The sequence below is a fragment of the Cydia pomonella genome, chromosome 1, assembly GCF_033807575.1.
Source record: "Cydia pomonella isolate Wapato2018A chromosome 1, ilCydPomo1, whole genome shotgun sequence".
NCBI classification, from domain to species: Eukaryota; Metazoa; Arthropoda; class Insecta; order Lepidoptera; family Tortricidae; genus Cydia; species Cydia pomonella.
Genome location: NC_084703.1, coordinates 14,288,093 through 14,300,290, shown reverse-complemented (window position 1 = coordinate 14,300,290; position 12,198 = coordinate 14,288,093). Strand labels below are relative to the sequence as shown.

Here is a 12,198-nt window from a genome sequence, read left to right as displayed (position 1 = left end):
TGTCTTTGTCGTGTGCCTAAATTTCGAACGTTGTTTTGAAGTATGTCTAGTTGGCCATGATGACCTATAATCTAGAAATCAAGGAGGTATTATATACCTACCAGTTATATACTTACACATTATTTAAGTGCTTGTGTTATGTTATGATGTAATATTATATGTTAAGACACATTGTAAATTTTGGCGTCAGGTATATTGATTTATCTCGCAATTACAAAACTCATGAAAGTATTGTTCGGTGAAATGTTTATTCAGGGCATCTACTTCATTTCTGTAGTTGCCGTTACACGATTGGTTGACATTTAATGCCTCTGAATTTTGATTGAAGATTGGTCTAAACACACACTTCAATACTGCAATTGTGACTTTTGGATTAATTATTGTTTTTTTTGTACTTTTAACGGGATAACCCGTTTTCCCCATACGACCTTATAGAATAAGCTAGTGCAAAAGCAAATTCACTACCTGCGTAGAGTCAGACCAAGAAAAGTTGGCATTGATTTTGATAGCCCAGAGGTTGCAAGTGTCAAGAAAATCAAAGAGCATATAATCACTACGTGAAGAAAATGTCATAATTTCATAGAAGTTTGACGATTAAAATAACCCGTGCCGTGCACCGCCTGGGCTATCAAAACCCGCGCTCATTCCGATACTAGAGTCAAAACAAAATAAGTTGGCAGCGATTTTGATAGGCCAGACTGCGCAAGTGTTATTTAAACGGCATAATTTCATAGAAGTTTGACGTTTAAAATAACACTTACACAGTCTGGGCTATCAAAATCCCTGCCCTGCCAACTTAGCTTGGTATAACTCTAGTTTTCGTGGATTATCACTTATCAGTCAAAATAAAATAATTCCAATCATCATCATCATCGTTTTTAAAAGGCTTATGCTTTTTTTTGGCATAAAAAATGAAACTACTTTTTTGGTAAAATCGTACCTATTTTTCGTAAATACGAGTCGTTTTAACTTTCAATGCTCTGGCATCAGCGCTTTTCGTATTCTTCAACCCGTTAATCTTACGTTTTGGTACATTCAAGCGGCCGCTTCGAATGGTCACGTTTTTAGGGTTTCGTAGTCCGTCTGTCCGTTCATGCTAGAAAGCTGCAATTTGGGAAGAATACATAAATCAATTAATCATACATGGCGACAGTACGGTAAATATTTTTTTTAGGGTATGTACCTCCCATATAATTTTTTTTTGCTTTGACCCAATAGTGTGGGGTATCGAAAGAATATAGAAATAAACAAGCAGGAACCTAAGGCAAGAGCGGCTAGTAGATTTAACATTCGAGATAACGAAACAACGTGAGGGTCCCCTGGGGCAAGATAGGGGTGGGGGTGGTGATTTAAATGTAGTCAAAAACCCACATAGTATTTTATTACACACCAATACTATCTAGACGTACAAAGCGATGCGAAAGTAGTAGCCTTAGTCCCTTATGCTTGTAATGTCTTCTTCTTATTTCCATCCTGTTATCCCCTGCTGGGGTGTAGGGCTCGAAATATTTTCTTCCACTGACTCCGGTCCTGGGCAGCTTGGGTAACCTCCTCCCACCCCATCCCCAATACACCCAACTCTTGCTCCACGGAACGGCGCCAAGTAAATTTAGGGCGACCATGTTTCCGTTTTCCGGGCATCTTCCAGGCCACTTTGGATAGGTGGGTGTCAGGCTTCCTGGGGATATGCCCAATCCAATGCCATTTCCGCGTTTGGATCTCCTTGTCCGCTTGTAATGTACGTGATACTTAATAATAGCCCCCGTTTGATTTGTTCTGACAGAATGGTAACAGTGGTAAGCGTAACGCTACACTGAGCATGGTCCGACATGCTCGTGGCCGATTTCTTCATCTGTGTTTTTGTCCTGACTCTTTCCCACTCATTAAATGTATATGTCGGCGGCCGATCGTAATGTTCCTGTGTAATGTTTTAGCATCTAACATCTAACAAATATGTAGGTATTTTACTTATATTGGTAGGTTCTTTAGGTTGCTTCAGACCGCGTAGCCAACATGCCAATCGTTAACGCTCCGTAGCGTAGCGTAGTTATATCTCTCTATCACTTTTCCTATTAGTGCGAAAGTGACAGTTGCGTTTCGTTCGCCACGGAGCGCAAATAGTTCGCGTAGCGGGGCTCCTTCGATCCAGGGAACGAGGAAGACTTTCACGTTTCACGATATGCCTAAGAATTTAACTATCTGTCTGATCTTACGATCGGCCACTGACATGCATAGGTACGTATATACGTGATGGTTTCTTTTTTGCACACTTCAATTATCTTTTAGCGTAGGTAATAGTCATTCTAAATGTGTGAATGTAGGTGATCGTACAGCGCCAGCGACATCAATTCTGAGCTGTCAAATTCTAGGCACGATTTATTCTTCGACTTAACATATTAGCACAATCGGAATAGAACAAACCTCGAAATTTCTTGGACAGTCCTGAAATTTGGTATGTATGTAAATAAAAGGCAATGTGCGCGTAATTCTCATTGGATGGCGCAGGGCATAGGGCGGCACCATAGTAAACCATAGCGAATATTTAAAAACTACAAAGCTACCTAAAACGCATGCGGGTTTTATCAATTTGATGAAGAAGGAAAACTATAACAAAGGCAATTAAATAATTTTATTTTAATCAGATAAAAATACACACCGATTGCCCCAACATATAACATTACGATACAAGTGCGAAAAATAGGAAATTCGAAACGAGTGGCGATAAATTAAAACACGACCGAAGGGAGTGTTTTAAATCGGCACGAGTTGCGAATTACCTATTCGCAAATGGATCGTACGTTTTACAGTACATATGAGCCTTTAAATGTTCGACACAGTAACGTAATATGCAAATAGTGCGTTAAAGTAGCACCATATGTACTGTAAATAGCATTTTTATTTTCTAAAACATATACATATGTAATCTTAAGACAACAGAAAAATCGTAAAATTTGACTCTTTGAATATTTACTAAAAGGATGTCCTTGAATGTTACAAACGGAGAGCTGGCAGAAAAAATTCGAAATTAGATAATGGGGCGTTCAGAAGGAATAGAGTGGTTTATTTAAAACGTTGAAAATATAACATAATCACGTCACTGTGACGGTTGATAAGTGTTGTATTACCAGAAGGTCACGTAGACTAGTTTGAAAGTTACTTTAGATATTTTTGCTTCCATAGTATCTATTTAAGTATAAGAACACAACAAAGTGTAGCTGCTAATCTAGCCCAATTCTTTTGTAACCTATAGGCATATTGATAGTCCAGACATATGCCAGAATACAACTATAATAATTATCCCCAGGTATGCTTTAGCACTGGTCAGTGCATCCCTATATTTAACTTAAGCATGTCGATATTAAGTTCATGTTTTAAACCGCCAACATCAATGACTGTACGATGGTCCTTGGCCAACATATTACAATACCTAGTAGACGAAATGTTAACCCCTTAACACATTTCATTTTTTTAACAAACTTTAATGACTTTATTTTTTACTGTCAGCTCTTTGTCTAATAAAAACACTTCTTATTCCTATATCACATTAGCAAGTATAATAAATAAATAACAATAGTAACCACGATACTAGATTTCAAGTCGAAATGTTAATTGTCACGCTAACAACTGAAAAAAAAAACCCTTGGATTACTGGCAATTAAAAAATGGTAAATTCGATCAAGTGATAAAAGTATTATAAGATTAAGCGTAAAAATGGTAGTTTTTAGGAAAAAAAAAAAAACATTTTGAACAACTTTCTCTATGATCCAGAGTGAATAATATATTTAAAAAACAAACTAACTTGATTATTCATGTTCCCTAAATACGTATTAGTAGCAAAAATATACGAACAGTTTAAAAAAATATACTTACATATTTATTCTTACCACTTATTTAAAAACAAGAAATAGTAGAGAGCCAAACCTGAACACGTAAGTATTACCTATACTATTCTGTAGGGACAGTTTAATTGTCTTTCAACCTAAGTCTGGGAATCGTGGAAATTAAAATGTTTTCTAGTTGGATCTAAGTAGCTCCTTTTGGGAATTATTCACACGAATTTATGGTTGTAGTAGCGCCTTTTTCATTCGACAATTACCTATAGGAAAAATGGTTGTTTAGTGCCTTAATAGTTTTTTTTTTCACTAATAGGTTCAGGCCTAAGTCGTATAAGGCCTTTAAAGTAAATATAAAACTACTTCATTCAGGGACTTCCCTTTTCATTATAGTTATTAAAATATATCTTAAATGCAAAGGCACATTTTAAGCACATTAAAAAAAATTACAAGCTCAGACAGGCAAATAATAAATTAAATACAAAGATGGCAAAAAGTTACAAAACAATTTGTTGTTACAATATTCATTTATTTGGTTGTATTTATCGAATTTGGTTTTTTTAAATTACAAGAACTATCCTCATAATTTTCTAAATATAAGTAAATAAAATAGGTTTTGAATTCAATATTACATTAGATATCCCCCTTATTCATAAACGTCTACTAAAGTTAACAAGCCGCTAATAATCGTTTGTTCCTTTCCATCATACTAAGACGTCGGAAAGGGACAAAAGATTATTAGCGGCTTGTTAACTTTAGTAGACGTTTATGAATAAGGGGGATATAGTCTCTTATTCCTTAAACAAACCAATAGGCTTAGCACTGGGGCGCTGCGACAGTCTAGATAGACTACCCGTTTTTTTAAACTGTATTAATTAGAGAGGGATGGGTTCCTAGTCTACCTCGCCTACCTAGATAAGTAGATACGCTCCTGAGCTAAACCTACATGTTACTCGCTATTCGTTTTCCTACATAGATTGTTGATGTCATATACTTTACTGATATTGATTCGAATTTGTACTAATATTTTCACTAATGCTGTTAGTTGATTCTTTAAACTATAATTCTTATATATGTCGATGGATCCATTTTCTAACATACTTAGGTAGCTTGTAGACGTCCGGTATTTTCGCCGGACAACGGACTGTGTTACGCGACTACGTCCAGTTTTGTATGTGGCTACCGACAGCTACAACCAAGAAAACAAGACTTCATCGCCGAACGCGGACAAATGTCCGGTGAAAACGCCAAACGTCTACAAGCGACCTTATTAGAAACAGGTTCATTTTGACAATCCGGTGGCAACAAAACTGATGACGCAGTACAGCGCCATGTATGTCAACTGTCAAACTAGGTGGCACAATGTTTTCTGCAATCAATAATTCTTTGTTAGAAACTCTAATTCATTATGTCAAGGAATAGAAAGAATGCACTCGCACGGAATATCAAAGACATATATGTACACGGTACCTCACAAGGAACCCGAAAGATTTGTAGACTTTAGATACGTAGCTTTGTACATAGTTTAGTTAGTTAGTTTGTTTTAGTTAGTTTGTTTGACGACCGGTCTGGCCTAGTGGGTAGTGACCCTGCCTACGAAGCTGATGGTCCCGGGTTCAAATCCTGGTAAGGGCATGTATTCGTGTGATGAGCATGGATATTTGTTCCTGAGTCATGGGTGTTTTCTATGTATTTAAGTATTTATAAATATTTATATATTATATATATCGTTGTCTTAGTACCCTCAACACAAGCCTTATTGAGCTTACTGTGGGACTTAGTCAATTTGTGTAATAATGTCCTATAATATTTATATTTATTTATTTATATTATTTATATTTATAGTTTTCAACTAGTAGCATCTCTTATAATGGATCATTGGCAACTTTGTATGGAGCCTGGTCCAAAAACGATCATAAGTGAAAGTGGTCATTAGATGGGTATTTCTATGTACTTCATCTCGTTCTATGGGCAGCAAGGGGAATTCCTTGCAGAACGGAGATATTTGTATTTTAGTCAAAATGTCATCAGTCATCACCTTTATTACCTATGCAATAGAGTCTAAGAAAGTAAATTAATTGCTGCAGGGTAGATGTGTGCGCACCGCAGCAAGCGCAGCAAACCATTCGCCTCACTCGCCTAGCGGTGGACTCTATTGTGTAGGTAATAAGGATGATGACATGTTGTACATTGTGCAACGGGGGGGTAAGTAAAATTTTTTGATGAACTTTAGATGCACGACAGCCGCATGTTGGAGTGCATTAAAGATTCGAGTTTGTAAAATTCTTAGCCCCGGAGTTATAGACAATGTTTTTCATCACTATTGTAATTTAAACAGCTATGAACAAATTGAATATTTTTTAAGATAAAATGTAAATTATAAACGTCAGCGTCGTCGTCGTCGCGGGAAGCAATACATGCCTTAGTCTTTCAGTATACCTGCATGAAATAGGATCTTTATCGAGCAAGTGTGATTAAAAAATATAAATATCTCAGTTCCGCAATGGATTTCCGCTTGGTGCCCATATAACGAAATGAAGTACATATATTCATATTTGAATGAACATTTTGACGCATAGTCCTTTGAAGGTTTATTTCTACGTCAAGTACGTAGTTTACAAATATAACGACAATATTTAACATAACAGTTGACTAAGATTAATTAAACTCCAGACATCTTGCTAAGCTCATAACCACCTGCAATGTTATACGATACGGACTCAAGGAGCGTGCGTGAGCTGTATGGGGTAGCCCAGAAGGCCCCTTTTATTGGCGTGAAGTGTTTATGTCCTTATATGGTCATACAAAAAGACAGAGACTTGATATCCCAGTCTGCTGCGGGGATTAACAACAGTCTCTGTTTCCGCAGACCTTTTGATATCGGCACTATATTTTCGCATTATGTAGAAATGAGGAACACTCACAATCACGTTTTTAAACTAAGCAAAGTACCGTCATCGTAATCAACATTATTACTACATTACAACTTTACGACGCATTTTTTTTTTATGGATTCAGTTTTGTTTTTCTGCTCTTTTTCCTTTATCATGATCATCCTTGAGTGCATACGGAACTGAAGCCTCGATTCTAGTGAGTATCCGGAATACTTTTTCCTGTAAAGAAAACAAAAATATTATTCGCACACCGTTGAATAACAGTATATATCTATAAAATGTACAGCTGCCCCCATACACAGTCGTTTAAAAATCGTTGCTTTTTTTTAAATGACATGCTCAAGAGTCCGCAGCAAGCTCGGCGCAATTTCACCTTCCCATACAATTCATTTTAAATAGAGCAAAAACAAGTTTTGTATGAAAAACTTAAATTCGCTGTATTTTTTTACAATGGTATCTGAAGCTACGTAGACTAATTACAGGCATAGATATACCTTATTCTATGTTAAGTACAAAGTTTCAGAGCAATCTAGATAGTCGTTTTAAAATGAGAGTGTAACCACATTTGTATGGAGAACCGAGCCTGCTGCGGACTCTTAAATAATTTCTGTGTATGTATACTCACGTCAATATATGTTAATGCCAATTTTCATGTTATTTAAGAATGTTTTTTTAGAAATTAGAGCGTAACTTCGATTGTATGGCGGCGGCTAGGTGCCAGAGTTTCCTAAAAAACGAAATCTTCCTTTTGCTAGTTAAATAAAAGCTTTTTTCGGTCTGAATATATATAAACATAAGTTTTTTTATACACTTGCAAGTGGGCCAGTCAGTACCTGGTGTCAGTGAGTATTTGCAGGGCGCGGTCATCGTCGCCCAAGTAATGGTAACACACGGCGATCTCGGCCATCGCATACGGCAGCAGGAAAGTGTCCTCTTTGATCTCGTTCTTCAACCTAAATTACATAACATTTGTTATAACTTTGATGACAAGAACACAACAGTGTCACTAGGAAAAAATCATAGAAAGTCTAGATAGGTGTAAGTAACTCCCGAAGCGTAATTTGCAGCAGCTTTTATTATATCAAGATCAACTTATAGATACTCGTAATATATTAATGAATTCAATGAAGATTATGTTACTGTTGTACGTATTGTTAGACTTAGATTAGATAAATGTTAAGGCTACCATTCACCAACGAGCCGACTGACAACACTCACAGCATAACGGAGTCAAGCGAGTCCAGGGCGAGGCGCGGGAGGCCCATGGCGGAGAGACAGCACCCGTGCAGGTACCATAGCAGCGCGCGGTTGTCGGCCTCGTAGCCAGCCATCCATTCCTTAGGGCCAGCGTCCAGGCGGTCGCGGGTAGTTTCTATTAACTGCAAATAAAGTTATACAGCATAATATATAAAAACCGGTCGACGAAAGACTCAAACTCAAGTAAAAATGTTCAGACTTTTTAATTCCATAAGTTCTACCGCTTATTCAGACGATTGATAAGTAGTTTTTTATGGTGGATTACGGTGAGGATTAAAATTTGTATTATGCTTTGTAAGAATATAAGTTTAAGATTATATCTTAAGTAGCTTAAACTATACCTACTAGGTACTTGAAATCTACAGGCCAACTATCTCACCAACTGTCTGAGCTAAAAGGTCGTCCTCTACTGTTGAGACGAGCACGGGAGTTAGACCGACCTTGAGCACATCCTGCGCGGCGCGCTCGTGCCGCGCGAGCACCGGGAACATGTTCCACAGGCACAGCAGCTCCAGCGCGGGCAGCACGAGCTGGTGGCCCTGCGTGCTGTAGCGCGCGCAACGTTTGATCATGAACTTCTCCATCGGGAGCGATTTGCCTGCGATGCGTTGCTTGTAGTAAGACGCGTTTCTGTGGGAAAGAACAATAACAGCTACAGTTATAGTTTTATCCATCTATTCACAAAAATAAACAAGCTTCGAATAGTTAACCAGAATCTCAATTCCTCATGAATTTTTTTAGGTGTCTACCCGATTTCTTGAAGATGGCTTCGAGCCGATTTTGAATTATTTATAACTTCACTATTGGTTTCAGCTAGATCTTGAATAAGTAGACTCTTCAAATGATCCGGTCAAGTGTTATAGTATCTGCATTTGTTCTCGAAAAACAACACTGTACTGCTGATTAATTCCATAAAACGAAGACATTTAAAAATGTTCAATAAATAATATTAGTTTTTTGTAAATAAACATGATAACTTGATAAGCCACTTATTATTACTTAAGGTATCAGTCTCAGTTTAACAAATATGTAAACAAACCTCATAAGATCGTTGCACTGCTGTCGCTCCCCGAGCTTCAGGTCTTCCCCTAGTTGCAGCAGCAGCGCGGCCTTGGTGTAGGTATAGATCGTCCGCGACCACGAGCTCTCCTCCATTAGCTTGTTGGCATACACTGCCGCTTGCCGCCAATCCATTTTTAACCTAAAAAAAACGAGCTCAATTTTCATAGGAACCAAGAAACCAAAGCTCAATTTGGAGGAAAACAAAATATGTTGTAATAATGAATAAAAAGACATCATATGGCCGCCTCTTTAGAGCTTGCTAAGGGTGGGGTATTACAATACCAAAGTGGCAAAACATATCCTAACTCCTCCGGCCATATCGGCATAGTTGAGTATCCTAACTCCTCCGGCCGTATCAGCATGGTTGAATATCATGACTCCTCCGGCCGTATCAGCATGGTTGAATATCCTAACTCGTCCGGCCGTATCAGCATGGTTGAATATCCTAACTCCTCCCGCCATATCTGCGTGGTTGAATATCCTAACTCCTCCGGCCATATCGGTATAGTTGAGTATCCTAACTCCTCCGGCTGTATCAGCATGGTTGAATATCATGACTCCTCCGGCCGTATCAGCATGGTTGAATATCCTAACTCGTCCGGCCGTATCAGCATGGTTGAATATCCTAACTCCTCCCGCCATATCTGCGTGGTTGAATATCCTAACTCCTCCGGCCATATCGGCTTCGTTGAATATCCTAACTCCTCAGGCCATATCAGCATGGTTGCTAAGATATGTTTAAGAGCGACTGTATCTACAATTACATACCATTTTGTTTTTCAATATAACTGTTAAAAATACATTGATAAGATAAATGATAATACTTAAATAAATAAATATTTGTAGACAATCTTACACAGATCGACCTAGCCCCAAATTCATCAGGTAAATACATACTTATATACATAGAAAACACCCATGCCTCAGGAACAAATATCTGTGTTCATCACACAAATATTAAAAGCCTTTACCGGGATTCGAACCCGGGACCATCGGCTTTATACGTAGGGTCACTACCCACTAGGCCAGACCGGTCGTTGGTCGCAGTTCATCAAAATTTCTTGCTCTCAGTTCATCAAAGTATCTTGCTAGTCTATTAATAAACATTTTCTCCAATATGCTTCTTCGTTATGGTCAAACTCAAATTTAAAAAATCAAACCATTATTGTAAAACACGACAATAACGGACGGGAAGTTATTAATGTATTGATTTTTTACATTTTAAAAACATATAATCACTAAGAAAAACGCAAACAGCCAATTAATACAGCCGCGGGTTGCGTCTACACGACGCAATCAGCATCATTTCAAGCTATAGGATAGAGTCATGTAAGACCGTTGTGTATGATCGTGCGAATACGGCTTAATAAAATCAAAGTTTATGTAACTTGCTGAATAGTTGACCCTTTAACTTTTAAAAAATAATTAAAAAGGGAAATTGTTTTTGATATGAAGGTTCGATTTGAGTGCTGGTGCTTAAATTATGATTATTTTACCGGTTTTCCTGGCATGTTTGGAGAAAAGCGCTATATATGCCTCGGCAGGATGTGCAAATTCGTGGATTCGTCTTCTTTGTCGTAATGTCGTAAATGTCGTAAATCGAAAGCGAAGCGGAGCGAAAACTCATCCACGAATTGCCCTTTCCCGGCTTCTGCAATAATGTACTATTTAATCTTTTGCTAATGAAATCATAGTATCATAAAAATAAAGTTATGTTTCATAACTTTATTTAGGTACAGTATGCAAAGATTGCTAAGGTATTTTGCCAACACGTTTTTCAGTAGATAAAGGGAAACTTTTGTCCTTTAGTCCACTTACCCATTAACCCACATGATCTCCCAGTAGCAGACATGTCGGAACTGCAACCACATGTCCTGGCTGTCTATGGCTAAGTTGTACGTGACTATGGCGGGGTTGAACATGCCTCGCATCAGTTCGAGCCGCCCTTTAAACAGCAGGAACCATACACCATCCGGGTACACCTGAAAGACCGGTAATTAGACAACGCCTTAAAATTAAATACCATTTATTTTCAGGCAACTATGGCCCCTATATACATATGGGGTACCTTACAGTAACATACATACAATAATAAAAATCTTAAAATATAAATATCATTTTGACGACGCAGTTTTCGGTTGCGCCACCTGTTCTGGTGCGGGATTTGGCAGATTCCCACGAAACCGCCGAAATATCACACCTTTCGGCCAGAAGTCCGCGCTCGCGATGGTTTTCAGCAGCGGCCGCGGGACGCGCACCACAAACGAGCTGAAGTGCACGTAATGCCACGATCGCAGCTGGAATACTTTCAGCTCGTAACGAATCTTCTTGCGGACATATTCCACCACATCTTTTAGCCTTAGTTACTAGTTAGTAGTAGTAGGGACCTCTTGATAGGCCAGGGGTCACCAATTAGTTTCGTCGGGGGTCCGGTTTTTAAACGAAAATGACCGTCGCGGTCCGTTTCTACTTGAGTTTGTTAAATCAGTAAAAAAAAATTTAGGTCGGCGATCCGAATCCGAACCGCGGTCCGCCATTTCGTGACCCTTGTAACTAGGCAAGGCAATCACGATCTCGCAAGATCTGGACACTGCGAGACCTTGAGCGATTTTTCGAGATGCGATCTCGTTGGCAAGAAGTCTAAATTTTTGCAATCTTGGTCGATATAATTTTGAAGTTCTAGAACGACATTTTAAAGATAGACGTGTAGCAAATACCTTAAATAGGTACTATTATACTGAATTCTTCGGGATTTTTCTACAACTCGCTTTTAATTGCTTTACGAGATTAATCTCGATCTTGAAACACTCAATCTCGATTACCGTATATTCGGTATGTACGCCACATATGTATATGCTCTTGTGGCACAGACGTCGACCGACTGGGAAACCATGGATTATCTTGACAAAAAAGTACAGGTCGTTTTTCAAGACATGCATCGCTTACTGACACAATGCATCGGTATCTTGCCACCATCAATGTGCCTGCTCTTCTTGAGGCGACTGGCGTTATCATGGATGATGGCAAGAGACATGATAGAGTGACCTTCGTTCCTTGGAGCTTGGGATGGATGTTAGTGTGGGATGCTACCTGCGTAGACACACTGGCACCGTCCCACCTCCAACGGACTAATGTAAAAGCGGGCCCAGCGA

The 12,198-nt window shown here is 38.5% G+C and overlaps 1 protein-coding gene across 1 annotated transcript in view; it reads right to left on the bottom strand.

The window, feature by feature from the left end:
• Window positions 1–2,614: 2,614 nt before the first annotated feature.
• LOC133516162 (tetratricopeptide repeat protein 39B-like) overlaps window positions 2,615–12,198 on the bottom strand; it is a 47,374-nt gene continuing 37,790 nt past the window's right edge. The window contains exons 10-15 of the mRNA XM_061848945.1: window positions 10,865–11,028; window positions 9,024–9,185; window positions 8,425–8,614; window positions 7,946–8,106; window positions 7,561–7,680; window positions 2,615–6,946 (exon numbers count right to left, since the gene is read on the bottom strand). Of these exons, the coding sequence (XP_061704929.1) occupies window positions 6,814–6,946; window positions 7,561–7,680; window positions 7,946–8,106; window positions 8,425–8,614; window positions 9,024–9,185; window positions 10,865–11,028 (930 nt within the window). The 3' untranslated portion in view covers window positions 2,615–6,813. The remainder of the gene's footprint in view (window positions 6,947–7,560; window positions 7,681–7,945; window positions 8,107–8,424; window positions 8,615–9,023; window positions 9,186–10,864; window positions 11,029–12,198) is intronic.